The sequence below is a fragment of the Monodon monoceros genome, unplaced genomic scaffold (assembly GCF_005190385.1).
Source record: "Monodon monoceros isolate NGI ecotype Baffin Bay Population unplaced genomic scaffold, NGI_Narwhal_1 Super_Scaffold_11, whole genome shotgun sequence".
In the NCBI taxonomy this organism is placed as follows: Eukaryota; Metazoa; Chordata; class Mammalia; order Artiodactyla; family Monodontidae; genus Monodon; species Monodon monoceros.
In genome coordinates this window covers 52,581,181-52,604,759 of record NW_021703767.1, presented here as the reverse complement: position 1 = coordinate 52,604,759, position 23,579 = coordinate 52,581,181, and the positions used below count along the sequence as shown (strand labels likewise).

Here is a 23,579-nt window from a genome sequence, read left to right as displayed (position 1 = left end):
TTTCATTTATTGTGTTGTTCATCGTTGTTTCATCTTTAGTTCTTCTAGGTCCTTGTTAAATGTTTCTTGCATTTTGTCCATTCTGTTTCCAAGATTTTGGATCATCCTTACTATCATTATTCTGAATTCTTTTTCAGGTAGACTGCCTATTTCCTCTTCATTTGTTAGGTCTGGTGCCTTTTTATCTTGCTCCTTCATCTGCTGTGTGTTTTTCTGTCTTCTCATTTTGCTTATCTTACTGTGTTTGGGGTCTCCTTTTTGCAGGCCGCAGGTTCGTAGTTCCCGCTGTTTTTGGTGTCTGTCCCCAGTTGCTAAGGTTGGTTCAGTGGGTTGTGTAGGCTTCCTGATGGAGGGGCCTAGTGCCTGTGTTCTGGTGCATGAGGCTGGATCTTGTCCCTCTGGTGGGCAGGTCCACGTCTGGTGGTGTGTTTTGGGGTGTCTGTGGACTTATTATGATTTTAGGCAGCCTCTCTTCTAATGGGTGGGGTTGTGTTCCTGTCTTGCTAGTTGTTTGGCTCAGGGTGTCCAGCACTGTAGCTTGCTGGTCGTTGAGTGAAGCTGGGTGCTGGTGTTAAGATGGAGATCTCTGGGAGATTTTCGCTATTTGATATTTTGTGGAGCTGGGAAGTCTCTTGTTGACCAGTGTCCTGAAGTTGGCTCTCCCACCTCAGAGGCACAGCACTGACTCCTGGCTGCAGCACCAAGAGCCTTTCATCCACACGGTCCTCAATTTGGGATGATTCGTTGCCTATTCATGTATTCCACAGATGCAGGGTACATCCAGTTGATTGTGAAGCTTTAATCCACTGCTTCTGAGGCTGCTGGGAGAGATTTCCCTTTCTCTTCTTTGTTCTCACGGCTCACAGGGGCTCAGCTTTGGATTTGGCCCTGCCTCTGCGTGTAGGTTGCTGGAGGGCGTCTGTTTTTCGCTCAGACAGGATGGGGTTAAAGGAGACGCTGATTCGGGGGCTCTGGCTCACTCAGGCCGAGGGGAGGGAGGGGCACAGAGTACGGGGCGAGCCTGCGGCGGCAGAGGCCAGTGTGACGTTGCACCAGCCTGAGGCGCACCGTGTGTTCTCCAGGGGAAGTTGTCCCTGGATCCCGGGAACCTGGCAGTGGCGGGCTGCACAGGCTCCCCAGAAGGGACGTGTGGATAGTGACCTGTGCTCTCACACAGGCTTCTTGGTGGCTGCAGCAGCAGCCTTAGCAGCTCATGCCCGTCTCTGGGGTCCGCGCTTTTAGCCGCGGCTCACGCCCACCTCTGGAGCTCCTTTAAGCAGCTCTCTGTATCCCCTCTTCTCACGCACCAGGAGACAAAGAGGGAAGAAAAAGTCTCTTGCCTCTTCAGCAGGTCCAGACCTTTTCCCGGACTCCCTCCCGGCTAGCTGTGGTGCACTAACCCCTTCAGGCTGTGTTCATGCCGCCAACACCAGTCCTCTCCCTGCGCTCTGCCCAAGCCTGAGCCTCAGCTCGCAGCCCCGCCCGCCCCGGCGGGTGAGCAGACAAGCCTCTCGCGCTGGTGAGTGCCGGTCCGCACTGATCCTCTGTGCGGGAATCTCCCCACTTTACCCTCCGCACCCCTGTTGCTGTGCTCTCCTCCGCGGCTCCGAAACTCCCCCCTTCGCCACCCACAGTCTCCGCCCACGAAGGGGCTTCCTAGTGTGTGGAAACCTTTCCTCCTTCACAGCTCCCTCCCACTGGTGCAGGTCCTGTCCCTATTCTTTTGTCTCTGTTTATTCTTTTTTCTTTTGCCCTACCCAGGTACATGGGGAGTTTCTTGCCTTTTGGGAGGTCTGAGGTCTTCTGCCAGTGTTCAGTAGGTGTTCTGTAGGAGTTGTTACACGTGTAGATGTATTTGTGGTGTATCTGTGGGAAGGAAGGTGATCTCCACGTCTTACTCTTCCACCTTCTTCCCCTCGTCCTCCACATCTTCTTTATCCATTCTTCTGTCGAACATCTAGGTTGCTTCCACGTCTTGGCTGTTGTAAACAGTGCTGCTATGAACACTGAGGTGCATCTGTCTTTTCGAATTAGTTTGTCTTTTCCAGATATATGCCCAGGAATGGGATTGCTGGATCATATGGTAACTCAATTTTTAGTTTTTTAAGGAACCTTCTTACTGTTCTCCATAATGACTGCACCAATTTACATTCCCACCAACAGTGTAGGAGGGTCCCCTTTTCTCCACACTCTCTCCAGCATTTATTATTTGTGGACATTTTGGTTATGACCATTCTGACTGGTGTGAGGTGATACCACACTGTAGTTTTCATTTGCATTTCTCTAATAATTAGCAGTGTTGAGCATCTTTCCATGTGCCTCTTGGCCATCTGTATGTCATCTTCGGAGAAATGTCTATTTAGGTCTTCTGCCCATTTTTTGATTGGGTTTTTTTTTTTGATATTGAGCTGTATGAGTTGTTTGTATATTTTGGAAGTTAATCCCGTTTTGGTCACATCATTTGCAAAGATTTTCTCCCCTTCTGTAGGTTGCCTTTTTGTTTTGTTTATAATTTCCTGTGCTGTGCAGAATATTTTAAGTTTAATTAGGTCCCATTTGGACTTCCCTGGTGGTCCAGTGATTAAGACTCTGTGCTTCCACTGCAGGGGGCATGGTTCGATCCCTGGTTGGGGAAGTTCCACATGCCATGTGGTGCAGCCAAAAAAAAAAAAAAAAAAAAACCAGAATTGGGTCCCATTTGGTTTTTTGCTCTTATATCCATTACTCTAGGAGATGGATCCAAAAAATATTGCTGTGGTTTATGTCAAGGAGCATTGAGATGGATCCAAAAGTATTGCTGTAGTTTATGTCAAAAAGCGTTCTGCCTAGGTTTTCCTCTAGGAGTTTTATAGTATCTGATCTTACATTTACGTTTTAAAACACTTTTTATGTTTTAAAACATTATAAAACATTTTATGTTTTAAAATGTTTTAAAAACATTTACGTTTTTAAATCCATTGAGTTTATTTTTGTATATGGTGTTAGAGAATGTTCTAATTTCATTCTTTTACATATAGCTGTCCAGTTTTCCCAGTGCCACTTATTGAAGAGACTGTCTTTTCTCCATCGTATATTCTTGCCTCCTTTGTTATATTGGGTTGGCCAAAAAGTTTGTTAAGGTTTTTCCATAACATTTACAGAAAAATCTGAACCAACTTTTTGGCCAACCCAATATATTAATTGACCATAAGTGTGTGGGTTTATTTCTGGGCTTTCTATCCTGTTCATTGATGTATGTGTCTGTTTTTGTGCCAGTACCATACTATTTTGATTACTGTAGCTTTGTAGTACAGTCTGAAGTCAGGGAGCATGCTTCCTCCAGCTCCGTTCTTCTTTCTCTGTTTCGACTGTTCAAGGTCTTTTGTGTTTCAATACAAATTTTAAAATTATTTGTTCTCTGAAAAATGCCATTGGTAATTTGATAGGGCTTGCATTGAATCTGTAGATTGCCTTGGGTAGTATGGTCATTTTAACAATATTGATTCTTCCAATCCAAGAACATGGTTTCCATTTGTTAGTGTCATCTTCAGTTTCCTTCATCAGTGTCTTGTAATTTTCAGAGTACAGGTCTTTTGCCTCCTTAGGTAGGTTTATTCCTAGGTATTGTATTCTTTTTGATGTGATGGTAAATGGGATTGTTTCCTTAATTTCTCTGATATTTCATTGTTAATGTATAGAAATGAGACAGATTTCTGTATATTTTGTATCCTGCAACTTTACAGAAATCATTGATGAGCTCTAGTAGTTTGCTGGTGGCATCTTTAGGATTTTCTGTGTATAGTAGCAAGTGGTCTGCAGACCGACAGTTTTACTTCTTCCTTTCCAATCTGGATTCTTTTTATTTTTTTCTTCTCTGATTGCCATGGCTAGGACTTCCAAAACTATGTTGAATAAAAGTGGTGAGAGTGGCATCCTTGTCTTGTTCCTGGTCTTAGAGAGAATGCTTTCAACTTTTCATCATTGAGTATGATGTTAGTTGTGAGTTTGCCCTATATGGTCTTTATTGTGTTTAGGTTATGTTCTCTATATACCCACTTTCTGGATAGTTTTTATCATAAATGATGTTGAATTTTATCAAAAGCTTTTTTTTCATCTATTAAGATGATCATATGGTTTTTAGTCTTCAGTTTAATATGGTGTATCACATTGATTGATTTATGGACATTGAACAATCCTTGCAACCCTGGGATAAATCCCACTTGATCATGGTGTATGATCCTTTTTATGTATTGCTGGATTGGGTTTGCTTTTAAGCTCAAACCTCAGTTCACAGATTTGTTAATAGTGAGAGCTGTCCATTCTGTAACTTCCGAATCAAGATAATTATTTAGCTGCTTTGAGAATTATCAGCACAATAGTTCTGTACTTGATGACATGCATGGGAGATGCAAAAATCCCTCAGCAGTTTTGTAAGTTTTTACACTTGACTATAACTCAGAAAAACGGAAAATTTTATTAACCATTTCAAATTTTGGTCTGTGCTGTTTTTACCAGTTTACTTCTAGTCATTCCAATATTTCAGATATATCCATGGGTACCCACTGAAACACTGTATTTCCATTTGAAAGGGTAGATTTCCAGAATGATGAAAAAATGTGAAAGTCAAGAAGAAGGAGAGAGACAGTATCTTACAATATATATAGGAGAAGGAAGCAAATCCCTTAAGGAAATAATGTTAAAATACAACTTTGAGAAGAGTGCCATGACTGATTTAAAATAGCATTCAGTACCACCAGCTCTGGATTAACAGAAACATATACTCAAGTTATGAGAAGAGTTGTGGCCTAAATGCTCTATTTTCACAGCTTCTTTACAGTTTGCACTGTAACATGCAGGTATTGTTGAGCCCAGAGGGACATCATTCACATATATGATTTCAACTGGTAGGAATTCCAGTTAGCATTACACTAGAAATTTCAAGGAAGAACTTTAAGTCACAAACCCTGTTGAAACATCCCCAAATATGCATTTACCAGAAACCTAAACTGGCTTTACCTGAGTGATAAAATAGTCCTGATTATTACCTCTGAGGGCCTCAGCTAGGTGTAACATCAACTATTTCAGCCTACTCCCTGAACTCTCTTTACAAACACAGTCAAACCACAGAAAATAAGATACTTTTTTCCAACAAGATATTTGCTCACATGCTGCTTCACAGGGCTACCAAGCTGTCCACTAGTTTATTTCACACCAGGAGAGGGACTCAGCTTGCCTTCTGGATTAGATCTTTCCATCAGAAACTTAAGACTATGCAGTGTGCCTTTGGGATACTAATAGTGCTTATTTTGCAGTAACGTTTTTATTGATATTAAGGCCTTTTTAAGACAATCGTTGAGGATTCTGGTATAACTGCCACATCTTATAAATTCCATTTCTCCTATTTTTTATGGTGATGTAAATAATTGATGGTGACTTACTTATGTATATAAGCTTTCTATTAAAATATTTCTAACTCAAAAAATTTAATTGATTTAAAAATATTTTCCTTTTTCTAAAAAGGATGTGTGCATGTAAATGTATGTCTACATATACAAAGAGCCTTCCAAATGTTTTATTCCTCCCCCCATAAAAGTTTATAATTTTCTGAAGTTTGTAGATGTAACAATATTTAATGATATGAATATGTCATAATGATAATCAGAATAAGTGGATTTTACCGGCTTGTGTTACACTTACATATACCTTATATGGGCCAAATGTTTTTGCCAATAGTCTGCTTATTTCTTCACATAGGGTTCATGTCTGTACTAGCTGTGCATGAGTTTTTAGACATTTTTAAGTTTGCTTTTCTCTTTGGTAAGATATAATGTGCTACAGTTTGAATACCATTCTTTAAAAACCCAGGGAATCCAACTTATATTAGAATACAAAGTCGTAATGATGATGTGTTTGTGCTCATGCTGATGAAGTACAGCTGAGCTCTTGAGATTTTTTTTTAACATTCTTAGTATTTGAAAGGACGTTCAAGGTAATACTTAAAAATAACACTAGAATTTCAGAATATGACTTGTATTAAATGTGTTTGTAACTGGTAACAGCTATTATTGCCAAGTATACCTACAAAATAAAGGAGGTCTCATAAAAGGAATTAATTCCAATACTACTTTTCCTTTACTAGCTTAAAGGAAAAGTGCCCAGATGTTGAATGAATTTTATATTAAGACCTCAACTGGAAATCACGGCTTCATTTCACATAACAGTGGGAATTGTGTATTGTTATAAGTGATGTTTTAAGATAAACTGTGTTTTTAAGATTTTGTTTTGTGTTTCAACAAAGGAAATTGCCGCATTACAGAGTTTTACCATAGTTCAACTACCTAAAATGTTTTTCCTTACATACAGCTTCAGTTTTAAAACCACTGAACATGGGGTCAGTTTTCCTACAAATCTAATACTAATGTAGTTCTTTTATAACCATTTTCTGGATGTATTAAAAAAATTATGTCATAACCTTGGCCCTTACAATCATAATTACCTACCTTAGTGTATGTGAAGATATTTTATTTGTAATTTAGTGAAAACTGTGTATTAAAACATGTCCTTCTAAAATTAAATAGTATATCTGTAGTGGCAGCAATTCAAGTTTACATAAATGAGTTCCAGAAATAATTGTTCCAACTTACAGAAGAGTAACAAAGTCATAATGATGATGTGTATGAGATTTCTTTTATGCCTTGATAAGTTAATTTATATTTTTTTTAATTTTCAGATATTGTTATACTTGAAAAAATCTGTAGTCTAAGCGTCTTGATGTCCATCCCAAGTACAGTCAATGAATTACTAAATAATTTTAGAGATTATGTCTCAGATTGTATGTAGTAATCATTTTTAAAATTTGTTAAGCACTTACTATGGGACAAATGTTATGCTAAGTATTTTAAATACAGATAACAGAGATAACTTAATACATAACATATATTATTATATTTATAGTTGCACATGTAAAATATATTTTATATAATAGTTTCTATATTGTATATTAATGTTTTGAGTAGTTTAAATGTAAATTTACTATAAGATACAGGTCTAATAAAAATATTTTTTTACTTTTTATTTTATATTGGAGTATAGTTGATTAACAATGTTGTGTTAGTTTCAGGTGTACTGTGAAGTGATTCAGTTATACGTATACATGTATCTATTCTTTTTCAAATTCTTTTCCCATTTAGGTTATTACAGAGTATTGAGCAGAGTTCCCTGTGCTATTCAGTAGGTCCTTGTTGATTATCTATTTTAAATATAGCAGAGTGTATATGTCAATCCCAAACTCCCAATCTATCCCTCTCCCCCAACCCTTCCCCTCTGGTAACCATAACTTTTTTCTCTCTGAGTCTGTTTCTGTTTTGTAAACAAGTTCATTGGTATCATTTTTTTAGATTCCACATATAAGTGATATCATATGATATTTGTCTTTCTCTGTCTGACTTCAGTTAGTATGATAATCTCCAGGTCCATCCATGTTGCTGCAAATGGCATTTTTCCATTCTTTTTTATGACTGAGTAATATTCCATTGTATATATGTACCACATCTTATTCTTCTGTTGATGGACATGTAGTTTGCTTCTATGTCTGGCTATTGTTAACAGTGCTGCAAGGAACACTGGGGTGCATATATGTTTTCGGATCATGTTTTTCTCTGGATATATGCCCAGGAGTGGGATTGCAGGGTCATATGGTAGCCCTATTTTTTAACTTTTTAAGGAACCTCCATACTGTTCTCCATAGTGGCTGTAACCATTCACGTTCCCACCAACAGTGTAGGAGGGTTCCCTTTTCTCCACACTCTCTCCAGCATTTATTGTTTGTAGACCTTTTTCATGATGGCCATTCTGACTGGTGTGAGGTGATATCTCATTGTAGTTTTGATTAGCATTTCTCTAATAATTAGTGATGTTAAGCATCTTTTCATGTGCCTCTTGGCATCTGTATGTTTTCTTTGGAGAAATGTCTATTTAGGTCTTCTGCCCATTTTTTGATTCGGTTGTTTGTTTTTTGGATGTTGAGCTGCATAAGCTCTTTGTAAATTTTGTAGATTAATCCCTTGTCAGTTACATTGTTTGCAAGTATTTTCTCCCATTCTGTGGGTTGTCTTTTCATCTTGTTTATGGTTTCCTTTGCTGTGCAAAAGCTTTGAAGTTTCATTAGGTCCCATTTGTTTATTTTTGTTTTTATTTCCATTTCTCTAGGCTCTAGGAGGGATCTTGCTGTGATTTATGTCATAGAGGAAAACATAGGCAGAACACTGTAAGAGTTTTATAGTGTCTAGCCTTACATTTAGGTCTCTAATCCATTTTGAGTTTATTTTTGTGTATGGTGTTAGGGAGTGTTCTAATTTCATTCTTTTACATGTAGCTGTCCAGTTTTCCCAGCACCACTTATTGAAGAGGCTGTCTTTTCTCCATTGTATATTCTTGCCTCCTTTGTCAAAAATAAGGTGACCATATGTGTGTGGGTTTATCTCTGGGCTTTCTATCCTGTTCCATTGATCTGCATTTGTTTTTGTGCCAGTACCATACTGTCTTGATTACTGTAGCTTTGTAGTATAGTCTAGTCTGAAGTCAGGGAGCCTGATTCCTCCAGCTCTGTTCTTCTTTCCCAAGATTGCTTTGGCTATTCGGGGTCTTTTGTGTCTCCATACAAATTTTAAGATTTTTTTCTTCTAGTTCTGTGAAAAATGCCATTGGTAATTTGATAGGGATTGCATTGATTGCCTTGGGTAGTATGGTCATTTTGACAATATTGATTCTTCCAATATTTTTTTCTTTTAATTCTCACATATTGTTATACTTGAACATATCTGTAGTCTAAGAGTCTTGATGTCCATCCCAAGTATCATCACTGAATTACTAGAGATTATGTCTCAGACTTTAAAAAATATTACATACAGTTTTAAATATAGACAACAGAGAATTTAATACCTAACATTGTTATATTTAGAGTTGCACATACAAAACATTTTATATAATTGTTTATATATTGTATATTAATGTTGAGTAGTTTATATAATACAATGTAATGTCATATATAAAATATAAATAAATGTAAATTTACTATACAATACAGATCTAGTCATAATTTTATTTCCCACAACCCCTCTGAAATAGGTATTATTAATGTCAATTTATAGAAGTAAGTGAGACACAACAAAGTTTAGTAATTTACCCAATTTACCCAAGGTCTCACAGCTAGTAAATGATTGATAGGATTTGAATCAGTAGGCTGTGCACCCATTTAGGTTGTTGTTAGCCAAGTTTATGTTGTAATCCCACCAGTAGTCAGGCCAAAAATTAGGTTTAAAAACTTAACTCACGGGCTTCCCTGGTGGTGCAGTGGTTGAGAGTCCGCCTGCCGACGCAGGGGGACACGGGTTCGTGCCCCAGTCCAGGAAGATCCCACATGCCGTGGAGCAGCTGGGCTCGTGAGCCGTGGCCGCTGAGCCTGCGCGTCCAGAGCCTGTGCTCCGCAACGGGAGAGGCCACAACAGTGAGAGGCCTGCGTATGGCGCAAAAAAAAAAAAAAAAAAAACTTTAACTCACACATTCATATAACAGTGATTGCTGAGTTTGGAGATAGCGAATCATAAAAACCAAATGAGTAGTGATAGAAGAGGGTACTAAGAATTCTAAAATTGTAGTAGAGATTTCAAAACCTGGATTGTGATCATTTTTCACATGAATTTAGGAAGCCACTACGTACTTTCTGTACTTTTTTATACCAGCAAAATCAATCTCTGTCTTAGATTCTTGAGCAGCTCAGACCTGTAAAACCAACAGATGGGATCTGAGGCTTTTTTTAAAGTTATGAAAGTGGTACATACACATTAGAGAACAAAGTAGAATTAAAAAAAAATACAAGAAAAGTCACTTAGAACAGTAAGGAACATTATTGCCATTTTGGAGTCCTTCTTTCTAATGATCTGTCCATACACATGTTCACACAGTGGAGATCATACTCCACAGTACAACATAGTATCATAAGTTTCTTACCACATCATTAAATTTTTTTTAACATCATTTTAAATTATTGTATGATAGTCCATTTTTATATGCTGTCAAACTATTGCTTCTCAAATCTTTCTCCCCACCAAAGAGCTAACTCCGAATGACATGGAGACTAGGGATTTAACTAAAAGTGGACAATCACATGCAGGAAATTGCTTCGAAGTCTGTATTATTTCAACAATTTATAGAAATTTTGCATTTTACTTGGTATATCTACATTATTTTCATATTTAAAAATATTAACTCTCTCATATCCTTGAGTAAAATTAGTGCTCCAGGAAGATGTACTGTTTATAGCCTATGGCTCCACACCTTCTTGCACTTATTTGGATGTTGTTGCCCTTGCTCATAGGAGTTCAAAAATACCATGAGCACGGACAGCAGCACCAGAATAAAACATGTCCTTCCAATCACATTTCTAAGGATGACATGTATTCAGGTACAGAAATCCCCATAGTGCTGGCAAAATTCATAGTCATTCCAGTGTACTCCAAAACTACAACATAGCAGCTTTGGGAGAACTCTGAGAGAGGTTCATCTGCTGTTTCATCGCTCCTTTGCATCATCTACACATTACAAAGTGAATAAGGACCTGGTATCTCCTCTTTTAGACATTGTGAGAAAAAAGAAGTGGAAACAGTGAAGGCTGTTCATGAGTTTTAAGAAGAGGTGTCTAGAAAGAGGGATTGGCTTTAAGTGCTTTGCTGTAATGATCAGCATGAAAATTGCCTGTTTTTTCTAACGGCTTTTACTATTAATTCAGGTTGTAACAGATCTTTCTTGTTAATATCTTGCTTAAAAGTTTCATACAGAACTAGGCACTCACTACAAATTCCAGGTTTTTGTCCTCTTCCACATTTGAATTCCTATTAATTCATAGTAACTGCTGTTCTATAGCACTGTAGTATAGTGGTTATCATTACAAATAATACTTAGTAGATTTGGAGAGTGAGAATTATGAAAGTAAACTGCTTAACTCAAAGTCACTCAAAATCTTAGTGGCCAAACAGATGCATCTAACCAACCTCGGTGCTCGTCACCGACATCCTCATCTTGAAAAGTTGTAGCTGCCAGTCAGTTACCTGGTGCAGAGCTACACTATCCAATTAAAACAAACAAAAAATTAAAACGTTACAAATTGAATAAATATTCAGCAATAAATAGAAATGTATATAACAGGTGGCAAAAAGTTGCAACAAAGCTTCCACGTTACTTCCATTTGTGGGCTCTAATACATGATACAGTTCAACTCTGGGCATTTGTAAGATTCCAAAGAGATGTCAGCACTGTTTTGGGGAAACAGATTTTGAGTTAGGGCAATGAGGACTAGGATTAAATGAGTTGGGATATATGAGTTTTGTGTTTAAAAGGAAAAAAATCTATCTTTTGGAAAAATTAATCTTTGCTTCAAAGTTTTTTCTTTTTTTACTGAAAAAAATCTATCTTTTGGAAAAATTAATCTTTGCTTCAAAGTTTTTTCTTTTTTTACTGAAAATATCTTCAAAAATCTATTGTGATTCCTTCCAGAGATGGTTTGAATCATTTCCTCTAGTTGGTATTACAAATAGATCAGAGATACCTTCACTCCTCTAGCTAGATAGTTTTGATTTAATCATTTTGTGTGTGTGTGTGTGTGTGTGTGTGTGTTTTCCCTAACATTTGGTTTAACCTAACTTAGCCTTCCTGAATTATGTTTAGTACTTATTTTTTTTCAAGAAAAGAACAGCTTTCTCCAATAAAATTTGTCATCTGCAAATTCCATTGCATTTGGCCAGTATTAATTATAGCAGCCTCACAGAGTGGATAGATTTCTTGGGGGGTTTTCCTGGTGACAGGTGCCATCTACCAAGATCAAAGACACATGTTTATTACATCTAGAAGTTCTAAATCTTAAGACTTAATTTCCAATTATACTATTAGATGGGTCTCTCGCTGCCACAGCATCTTTCCCAGTTTAGTAGTATTCATAGCTGTACTTTTCAGAGATGCTTGATATTCATGTCCCCTTCTCAGTATTTAGACAGAAACAAAATAACAATATTAGAAAAATTCTTCGAAAATTACCAGTAGAATACAAGGAATTTAAACTTGTGTTTAATTCTAGATACTTTTCTCACCTAAAAGTAAGTCAGAACAGACAATATTTCAATGTATAAATTCTGTGGTAACTGATTAAAGGAAAGCTTACTAGAATCTCTAATAGTTTTTGGAAGTAATTAGAAGCAAAGCATAATTTATTATCCCTCTCTGCATGACATAATGGAAATACTTAATAGAAAAATAAATGAAATCTCAAAACAGTAAGAAATGCAATTTACTAGACCATAATAATTTGCGATATTTAGTTACAGATATACAAAACAGTATAGACTTTAGCAAGAACCAGAAACTAATGTGTGTTCTTATGTATGACCAGAGTAAGCTTTATCTACAGCTATAATATTTTTTTCAAACTGGATATCATTCTGTAAGAAAGGAACAACTAGAAATAAGACTATCATCCAATTTTGTGTAGAACTAAATATTTTCATCCTGGAGGGTTTTGTTTTGTGTATGTTATATTGATATTACTAGAATTGCAAACAGGATGATGTATATTTTTTTACAAGTTACCTTCTCAGAGAAAAATATCATACTTATGAGAGAAATATGAAATAATGTATCAGATAATTCTTTATAATTTACATTTGATTATTATTGAAAGTATCAGCTTATAATATTTCCATAGGCCATCAGGAAAGTTGGCAAGGGAGCAGAGACCCAGAGGGACAGGATGAGGACAGGAGTCAAGAGGGTTCTAGCCTCACTTCTTCATTTATTTGTGTCCTTGAATTTGGCACCTGTCAGTGGTCTAAGAGGAAAAACATTAAATAACTGTTGGCATCTACTGTATCTTAAACCCATAAATGTTTCATGGAATAAATTTGACAACTTTTAAACTTTTTTAAAAATCTAGGCTTTTGATATTAAGTACCAGATACAGATAAATGGAAATCCATGATAAAAGTGCCACCTCAAGTTACTAGCCCACGTCCTGGTGATCTGTATGGGATGGTGGTCTATTAACTAACTTTCTTTTCTCCTAATAAGATTACTTTCCATTCATGGATACCAGCGTCATTGGGTTTAACTTTGAGAAACTATTATCAGGGGACTGATCTGGAACCGAGTTCTCCACTAATGTTTTTGCTGGCTTTGCTTTTTCTCAGGCTAAGCGTTCTACATTGGAATCTGGATAAAGTATTTCAGCAAAGCACTGAGTTTACTTCTGTCCAACCTATTGACTAATAGCAGACTCAAAGCATCTACTATTTCATTATTTCCCCCTTAGCATCAGCAAGGTATCACTTTACAGCATTATTAACTTGAAAAATATGCCACAAAGCATATTTCTCAGGAGTTTTGCTCTGACATGGGTGGGGTGTAGGACCTGGTGGGGATGTTCTGCCAGGAGTATCCACGAGCTTGTAACAGTTTCCTCTAGTAGAAACTTCCCAAGCAAGTGCCTCCACCATAGTAGAGAAGGATAAGCTGTATTGCCAAAATGAAAGCTTTTCTTTTTCAGTTATTTTTGGTTTTTTCCTTCTGTATCTTTTATTTCATATGGTTTAAAGAACAATATGTAGAATTGGGAAAAAATTTGTGTTAATTTCTCAGTTAAATTTCCAACACACTCTACCTTAGTTTTCTTGAAGTTCAAAATGGGGACAATATAACCTATCCAACCGTAGTATATAAAAAAATGGAAAATGGTTTTTGTAGAAACAATGAAAAACTTTTCATATAAAATAATGAGATCATACTAATGTATAATATCTTTATTTTTATCTCATTATTTAAATATCTCTTTAAAAATCTATGCAGATGGTTCACAAGCACCAGCCAGACCTCCTAAACCACGACCCCGCAGGACTGCACCAGAAATTCACCACAGAAAACCCCACGGGCCTGAGGCAGCATTGGAAAATGTCGATGCAAAAATTGCAAAACTCATGGGAGAGGGTTATGCCTTTGAAGAAGTTAAGAGAGCCTTAGAGATAGCCCAGAATAATGTCGAAGTGGCCCGTAGCATCCTCCGAGAATTTGCCTTCCCCCCTCCTGTCTCCCCACGTCTAAATCTATAGCAGCCAGGACTGTAAACACCAGAACACAAAGCAATTGCTGAATATTCCAGATGTGTGGAAAGGAGAAAAGTGAGATGGAATTCAAGAGAGAACGTCTCCTCCTCACGTGGCATCTTGAGAAGAGAAAGGCTCGGAAGTGCTGCTTCTCAGAAGACAGCTTCTTGCTCAGGATGCCAATGGCCACGGCTTCCTTATTTTTGCTAGCCATACTTTTAAATCAGGGTTGAACTGACAAAAATAATTTAAAGACGTTTACTTCCCTTGAACTTTGAATCTGTGAAATGCTTTTCCTTGTTTACAAGTTGGCAAAGTTGCAGTCTGTTTTTTAGTTTTGTTTGGGGACTTTTTTGATACCTGTACTGTGTTCTTGATAGACCCTCTGTACAGTGGTCAGGTCTGCTGTAACATTTTCTACCAACTCCCTTGCTGTCTGCGTCAACAGCTAAGTCACATATTCATTTTGATCGCTCCCATCCCACCCACCCACCCCCAAACCCAGGTCCAGTTCCATTTCTCCCATTTACAAGATGCTTTAAAGGTTCTGATTTTCAACGTATCAAATTAATGCAAAAAAAAGTGTGTGGCCTTCACTACTGAGTCTTTTCTTTGGAAACCATCACTGTTGAGAGATGGGTAAAATCTGAATGTATAAAGCATTTTTTGGTCAATGAATGCCTTTTATAAGGGGTTTTCATATAATATAGAAGAGCTTCCCTTTTTGTGTAAGTTTTGTGATCATCCACACTCTCATCTTTGTCATCCCAGGGGTGTCACGACGCTAAAAACAAAAACCTACAATATTAGAAAGCAACTACCGCAGAGGTGGGAGAATACGCTTGCACATGACAATGCCGTATTGAAGTTGTATAATGAGGTCCCCTGATATTTATGCCGCATTACTTTGAGGCATGCTGAATAAGAGGGCCGTCTCCCAGAAATACATTAATAATTTTCAGATAAAACGATCACCATACCTTTCCCGAACTGGAATAGAGTTCATTTCCTGTTTGAGTGATTACTCTCTGGTACCTAAAAAGTTTAGGAACCAGTTCATATTGCAGTGGAAACGTTACATCTTTGACGCACTGTTAAGTGCTAATGCTACTGTGGCATTGTTTATTTTTCTTTTGCAAAATTCTTAGTAATTTTCTCTCTCCCATCAAATTAGAGTTCGTATTTAATTTTTCGATTCTCTCATTCATTGCTCCACATTGCTCCATCCAGTCAGGTATAAGACATTTATATAGTTTTGCCTTTTTTGCAAAATGGAGGTTGGTTCTTCAGAAACCGTGTTATTACTTTTAATAAACCTACAAATATTTATTGGGCATCTATGATGTGCTCCACGCTGTCAGGCACTGTGTTCTTAAAGCACAAACCGTCACAAACTGATTCCATTGTAATATTCTGTTATCCTTTATCTGCCCTTTTGATGGTGAAAGTGTCTCTGCTGCACAAAGCCTGGAAGGGTTCCACCAGCGCTTTAGAATTTTCAGGCAAACTGCTTTTTTTTTTTTTCTTATTAAGTTAGTGAAGAAATTAGACAAAACCAGGTCGGTGTTAAATGCTTGAACCCACAGAAGGCTTCCTAAACATGGACTGATTGCAGGTTTGTGCACGTTTTTGCCACTCCTTTAACTTCACACAGTGTGATGTAAAAAGATGCATCTCATTGTGAGCCTTTCTTCAGGATTTGAAAGCATGTAACCAAACGTGTGGCAGAGCCAAAGGAAATTAACAGTCAAGACTTGTGTCGTCATTGCATTGACCTGGGGAGGGAACTAACACATTCCTTTGTGAGCTGACATGTGCCCTTACTTGACAGTTTGATCTCCTGACATGAGGTACCTGAGGAGTCACAGGCCTTGGATAGTTTTTGCTTATATTTTAATTTCTTCAGCTGATTCTGAGCTGGTTCATGTCCCTGGAAGAGAATTTTTAATATGCTTTAGATGTTCTTCCTGTAAGTAGGTATATGAGGGCAGTTTTTTACACTTTTAAAAACTGCATTGGCTAATTCTCCATTGCTTTATGAACCCCATGTTATGTCATCATGATTTTTCATTTATTAGTTTCTGATGTCATGTTGGAATAGCACTGTGGTTCTTTTTTTTTGTGACTTGCTGATCTTAGGTACAGTCTAAAAGCCAAAAGTTGCCACTTCATTGTGATAATGTTGTTATAACATTCTTAATAGATTAGGGAAGGATGTAAAATATGAATGTTAGGAAGTATAGTATATTCTCATTCAAACAATTCTCAAAAATGTGAAAATTCCCAGTGAGGATTAGAAAAAGACTGGTGACAATATAGAAAATTTAGGCCTGAATTTTTAAAAATCTATTTTGCAAAGAAAACTTACTAGCCTCCACCAAAATCTCTCTTATCTAGTACTCAATAGCAACAATTAGTTTTATCATTAAAAAGAATGAATCAAAATTTTGTATGGAATGGAAAGAGCGAAACTTTCTATCAAACATTATCGTGAAAAACCTATTGCTACCTATTACCTATGACTTATCAAACTCAAAAGTTTTTTTTTAGGAAATAATTAAACCAAAATACATTTTTAAATTATAAAAGTGACTAGCCATTAATGGTTGGAAATGAACCAGGTTTGGTTTCACTGTGATCCAAAAAGTTTGACATTCCTCCCATGTCTCAAGACTTGGTAATATGATTATTTTTAAAGCCAGTATGATATATAATTCATATAATTAAAACAGATTGTGGCCAACATTAACCTGCTCTCCCCTGTCCCCCAACATATTCTGGGGGTAGAAATACTTATCCTCAAAGATAGTCCAGTAAATTAATCTCCACAATCTCTTTTTCCCCTTGATGTCTGTAATATCTATCCTGGCCAGATTTTCTAGAATTGAATCAGCAGTGCTTACGGTGATCTTGAACTTCCTTCCACAAAGATGACCTTTAGCCCCTCCCCATCCATATTCCCTTGCCTATATTGCAAAGAGTAGTAGAGCCCTAACTGCAACTTCAAAGGGCCCATTGGTTAACTCAATATTTCACACACAAGAACACTTGCAAAGATTTTTTCGTAATGTGAATTTTTTCTCTTTCAGTTCCAGAAGCATTTCCTACAGTTTGGACCTTATTTTTCCTCTCGGATCTTCAACTTGAAGCTTTAATTTGCACTGAATTATCTAACCTGGTTAAAAAATTGATCTTTTCTCTTATGCTGACAGATTTGGAAGCAAATTACAGTATGTTTTCAACAATACAGGTACTGCCTGTTGACCTGGAATTTTAATGCTTCTAGGAAAAGTTTCCAGAAAATGACAGCAGTTGAGTGAAGGGTTTTCTTCCCAATTTACTATTTTATTTTTTTAATGCCTTTTTTAAACTTGTCTAATATGGCAAAATAGTTATGTGTTCAATTAATTTATATTTTATTCATCCTTTTTCAATTCTGGTTATTATGTAAACGCCAGTACTTTATCTGTTCTTTTAAGGTATTTTATAAAATGAATGTTAACAAAAGCAGAGTTGGTATTTTATTTTCAAATGAATGCAAACATTTCTTTCACAGCACTTCTATGTTGTATTTTTTTTCTTCATGTTAAGCAAAAGACATTTGACTTAAGAGCTAACTGGCCAAAGTGGTACAAAGTACCCATCCCAGATTATTTAGTTATTAAATACCAAAAACATGTCATTTAAAGATATTTCACATAGATAAGCTACTCCCATGTCTTAGAACTGAAAGTCAAAGTTATATTAAGGTTCTGAGTAAGAAACATCATATCTGGGAAAGGCTGATGGTCTTCTGATGACGTACCATATAATTGTTCATTCTTAACCAACAGTAACATTTATTCTTTACATTGATTTTTCTAATCATTTGTTACTGGCCAGTACATATTAGGGAGAGAACAATGGCGATAAACCATGTTAATAAGTGCTTTTATATCAGGAACCATAGCAGAATGTTGTGAAAATCATTGGTACATGCAAAATCTCATGCATAGTAGTGCTTCAAAGCACACACAATTAAATGGAAGATACAAGCACGTAATTCCAATACAATAAGTACTGTACATAAGTTATCACATGGTACTGGCATTATGTGCTTATGGTAAGTGCTGAAGAACTATACTGGGCCCTTAACATATGCAAGGAACTTAGTATCAAAGCATTTAATGCTTTGTGACCACCTAGAGGGGTGGGATAGGGAGGGTGGGAGGGAGGGAGACCAAAAAAAAGAAAGTAAATAAATAAAGCATTTAATCCTTTCAACTACCACATGCCTCTTCTAGGACTGTGAAAGTAAAGCAGGGTATGATGCATTCCTTCTGGTAAGCTAGACAAATGATAAGGCTGATTAGCATTTTGTCAGCCTGAAAGAGAAGCAAGGTTTTTGCTGTTAAGAAAGAACTCTGGAGGTAAAGCTTTTCAAAGTAGTAGGGCCTATGGAACACAGAAGAGACTAGGGAGGGTATACTGATGTCTGAAGGTGAAGGACCATTCCAGTCACTCTCAGATCCTAGGAACCACAGGATTAGAAATCACTTGCTGGAGGTCAGAGATGCTAATATCCATGAAAATGCCCAGAGAAATTAGGGTGTGTCTAACAGGAATTGCCACATCAAATAATAATCAGGCAGTAAACTAAGGGAAATTTAATTTTCATGGCTTTCTTTCATGTCCCTCTTTTGTTTGATTTTTTTCAAGGGAATCTGGGCAGTATTCTTAACTACCTATTTTTGCTTCTTTTTCATCCTTACTGCCACCACCCTCTTTTGGGTCTGAATTTTGACTGCCCTAGAATTTTAAATAGCCTGTAATTGACCTCTATGGCTCTAGTGCAAGACAGAATGAAGTTTCTGAAATTCAAATCCAGTGTTACACCAATGTAAAACTCCTGATGACTTTCTATGGTAGGCATTCCTTCTCTGCATTCCTCTTTCTACTCATCTCTCCCACTCCAGACCCTCTTCACTTCTGCTGAGCTGGCAACTGCCCAGATGAGCTCCATGTTTTGTACTTGCTAGTCCTTCTGAATATTCCTTTCCCTTTTTCCAGCCTGGACTATTCATTCTTCAAACCCAGCTCAATCATTTCCTCTGTGAAGCATTTCCTATCTTATCCCACATGTAAAGTTGAGCGTGTCATCTACATCTCACATGGCACCAATGCTTTTCTAATGCTTACCATGAAGTTTTTGCAATTACTTCATTCTACAGATGGCCCCAACTAGACTGAACTTCTTTAGTCTAATATATGTCTGTGTCCCAAGCTCCTAATATAGAGCCTAGCACATAGTAAACAATAAAACGTTTCGAATAAATGAAAATGGCACTCTTAAGCAGCCAACAGTGGAAACAGTCCTGAAAGCTTAGTAAAGCTCTGCAACTAGCTGTGTGGAATGCCATCTCTTTGATTCGTCTTTCTTCACCCATGGACTAGGAAATATAAAAGCCTACTCACTAATGTGATTACAGTAGATGCCTTAGTTTTTCTTCACTGTTTGGATGGGGAGCAAAAGTTATTTCATAACAAAAACAAATCATTCACAAAGTAAAAGCTAGGAGGTTTTAAAATTTGAAGATTTAAATTTTTTTAAATGTATTCTACTTTTTAGTAACTTGAGAGGCTAAGAGAATACTTAATTCTTCATAAAGAGGTCATGACAAACATGTCTGTTCAAGAGACTACTGCTCACATATTCCCATGGCAATGTAACAGTGGTTAAGAGTGCAGGCTCTGGAGCCAGACTGCCTAAGATCAATTCCTATATCTGCTCCTTCCAAGTTATATGACCTTAGACAGGTGTCCTAACCTCTTAGTGCATCAGTTACCTCGTCTGTAACATAAGAATAGCAACCAAACCCACAGTAAAGGATTTATAGGAGGCTCAGTGAGTGAATACTGATAAAGAACTTAGAACATGTCTAGTACCATTGAATGCTCAATAAATGGCAGCTCTAATTACCATATACCCTAAAGAACTTAAGTCACATTTCATCTCCCAGGACCCCCAGAGTAGATGGCAAAGAAAAGCATGCCAGATTTATCCTTTCATTTCACATAGCAAAAGGTAGACAACAGTGTAACAAGTTTGTTCTGGCTAAACTGAGAAAATTTAAAACTTTGAAAGGTAATGAGCTACACATTCTACTGACGAATTGCAGAGTTGAGTTTTTCATGTAAAACATTTACTATCATCATGCACTCTTCCTGTATTTGCTACACAAAGCCCAATACAATGAAGGTAGAGATTAGAGGTGGTGAGATGGATAGATCACCAACGTTAGTCTGGGCTCCTCCAGAGCTGCTTTCTTCCGCATTGACCACCACCTAGACCAAATACTCAGAAGCTCTCTATTTTATTAATAGATGAAAGGTTTTTTTTTTTTTTTTTTAAGTTTAAAATCTAGTTCAAGCACAACAAATAATTTTGTCTTTGGGATGTAGAGAAAAGTGGCATAACTAGTAGGTTCCTTTAGTCACTTCATACTAAACCAGAGGTCAAAGAAGATTTTCCCTAGAATGAGGCTATAGCCCCAATGCTGAAAACAACAGGTACTAACTAAATGCCTCTATATTCTACAAACCCACCCAGCGAACTTCTGCAGGACTCATTGAGAAGCTGGTAGCAGAACTCTCATCCACAGCCTTCAAAATATTTACATAGAAGATGACTGACCTGGGAGAAGTGAGTAATGGGTGAGAATGTTATGGACTGAATCCACCTCTCCTAATCCAAGTAATGTTATTTGCAGAAAAAAGTCAATTACAGAGATTAAGAAACTGTCATTTCATTCTAGTGAATGCCTACTTACACCGTGGACTGATGTGCCATCTGGGAGTATTTGAGCAGAGTGAAAACAAAACGGTCAAGAGGGACTTGCAATGAATGACCTGAGAAACAGCCTCACCACTGGGAGGGCAAGGATACACATTCTTACAAGACAAGCAGACCCCTGTTGAAGCAGCTGACCTTAAGCCATCTTGACACAAGAAGGCTGCCTCTCAGGCACAATAAGCCAAGCATCAAAAGACTTTGAGATGTATGCCACTGGACCAGGCGTGAGGGAACCCTGCCAGTGAATATCTTTTATGTCAGATAGTAATCCAGTGAAAAGAGAAAATTTTAAAAGCAGCAAGAGAAAACCATACAAGGGAACCCCCATAAGGCTGATTTTTCAGCAGAAATTGTGCAGATCAGTAGGAGTGCCATGATATACTTCAAATGCTAAAAAGAAGAAAATAAAACCTACAACCAAGAATTCCCTATTTGGCAAGGTTATCACTTAAGAACTGAAGGAAAGACAGAATTTCCCACACAAGCAAAAACTAAGAGTCATCACCACTAAACCAGCCTCACAAGAAATGTTAAAGGGTCTTCTTTAAGGGAAAGAGAAAAGGATATAGCTAGAAATAAGAAAATATATTTTAAAAATCTCTATATCACTGATATAGGCAAATACATAGTAAAGGCAGTGGATCAAACACTTAAACAGCTAGTATGAAGGTTAAAAGACAAATTCAAAAAATCAGCTATCACTACAATAAATAGTTAATTTAAGGGATATATAAAATAAAAAAGATACAAAATGTCAAAAACATAAAATATTGGAGGGGTGGTAATAAAAAATCCTAGTGCTTTTAGAATATGTTAGACTTAAGTGACTACCAGCTTAAAACAGACAAACAGACGTGAACTTCATGGTAACCACAAAGCAAAAACCTACCATAGATACATTAAAAAATAAAGATAAAAGAACCTAAATATAACATTAAAGAGAGTCATCAAACCACAAAAGTAGAGATTTAAAGAAGAAAAAAGAACAGAATTACAAAAGCAACCAGAAAACATTGAACACAACAGCAATAAGGACATACCTATTGACAATCACTTTAGATATCAATGGACTAAATGCTCCAGTCAAAAGACACAGGTTGGCTGAATGGATAAAGAAACAAGACCCGTCTATATGCTGCCTACAAGAGACTCATTTCACTCACTTTACAACTCACTTAAAAACACACAAAGTGAAAAGATGGAAACAGATATTCAATGTAAATGAAAACAAAAAGAATGCTGAGGTAGCAATATTATATTAGACAACAGACTTCAAAACAAAGACTATAAGAAAATACAAGGAAGAGCATTACATAATGATAAAGGGGTCAATCCAAGAAGAGGATATAACATTCAGAAATATTTATGCACCCAACACAGGAGCACCTAAGTATATAAAGCAAATGTTAACAGACATAAAGGGAGAAATTGACAGTAATACAGTAATAGTAGGGAATTTTAACACTCCACATATAGCAATGGAAAGATCATCCACACAGTATATAAGGAAATACTGACCTTAAATGATACACTAGAGCAAATAAAATATATATATATGTATGTGTATGTGTGTGTATACATATATGTATGTATATATATATGTATGTATATATATGTATACATATATGTATGTGTGTGTATATAGATATGTATGTATATATGTATGTATATGTATATATATGGAACATTCCACCCCAAAAGTGTAGAATACACATTCTTTTCAAGTACACATGGAACAGTCTTCATAACAGATCACATGCTAGGCCACAAAATAATTATCAATAAATTTAAGAAGACTGAAATCATACCAAGCATCTTTTCAGACCACAATGGTATGAAACTAGAAATCAGTTATAAGAATAATACTGGAAAAGACAAAAACACATAGAGACTAAACAAGCTACTGAAAAAACAATGAGTCCCTGGAGAAATGGAAAAGGAAATTTAAAAAAACCTTGAAAAACACAACCATACAAAATCAATCAGACACAGCACAAGCAGTCCTTAGAGGGAAGTTCATAGCAATACAGGCCTTCCTCATAAAACATGAAAAATCTCAAATAAACAATGTAACCTACCACCTAAAAGAATTAGAAAAGAAGAAACAAAAGCAAAAAACCTAAGTCAGTGAAAGGAAGGAAATAATAAAGATCAGAGAAGAAATAAATAGAGATTAATAAAACAATAGAAAAAAATCATTAAAGCCGAGAGATGATTCTTTGAAAGGGTAAACAAAATCGATAAAGATCTGGCCAGACTCACCAAAAAGAAAAGAGAGAAGTCCCAAAAAACAAAATAAGAAGTAACAGAGGAGAAATAACAAGAGATACCACAGAAGTACAAAAAACTATATGAGAATACTATGAACAGTTATACGCCAAAGAATTGGACAACCTAGAAGAAATGGACAAACTTCTAGAAATATAGAGCCTATCAAAACTGAATCAGGAAGAAAGAGATAATTTGAACAGACTGATCACTAGAGGTGAAATAGAATCTGTAATTTAAATATATATATATATACACTTGCTGCAAACAAAAGTCCAGGACCAGATGCCTTCATTGGAGAATTCTACCAAACATGCAAAGAAGAACTTATACTGATCCTTCTCATTCTTCTAAAAGAC

At 36.7% G+C, this 23,579-nt stretch overlaps 1 protein-coding gene across 1 annotated transcript in view; it reads left to right on the top strand.

Moving 5' to 3' along the window:
* The window catches only part of CBLB (Cbl proto-oncogene B), a 212,009-nt gene extending 197,184 nt beyond the window's left edge, over positions 1-14,825 (top strand). The window contains exon 19 of the mRNA XM_029213594.1: positions 13,867-14,825. Coding sequence (XP_029069427.1) covers positions 13,867-14,126 — 260 coding nt within the window. The 3' untranslated portion in view covers positions 14,127-14,825. The remainder of the gene's footprint in view (positions 1-13,866) is intronic.
* Positions 14,826-23,579: the final 8,754 nt, after the last annotated feature.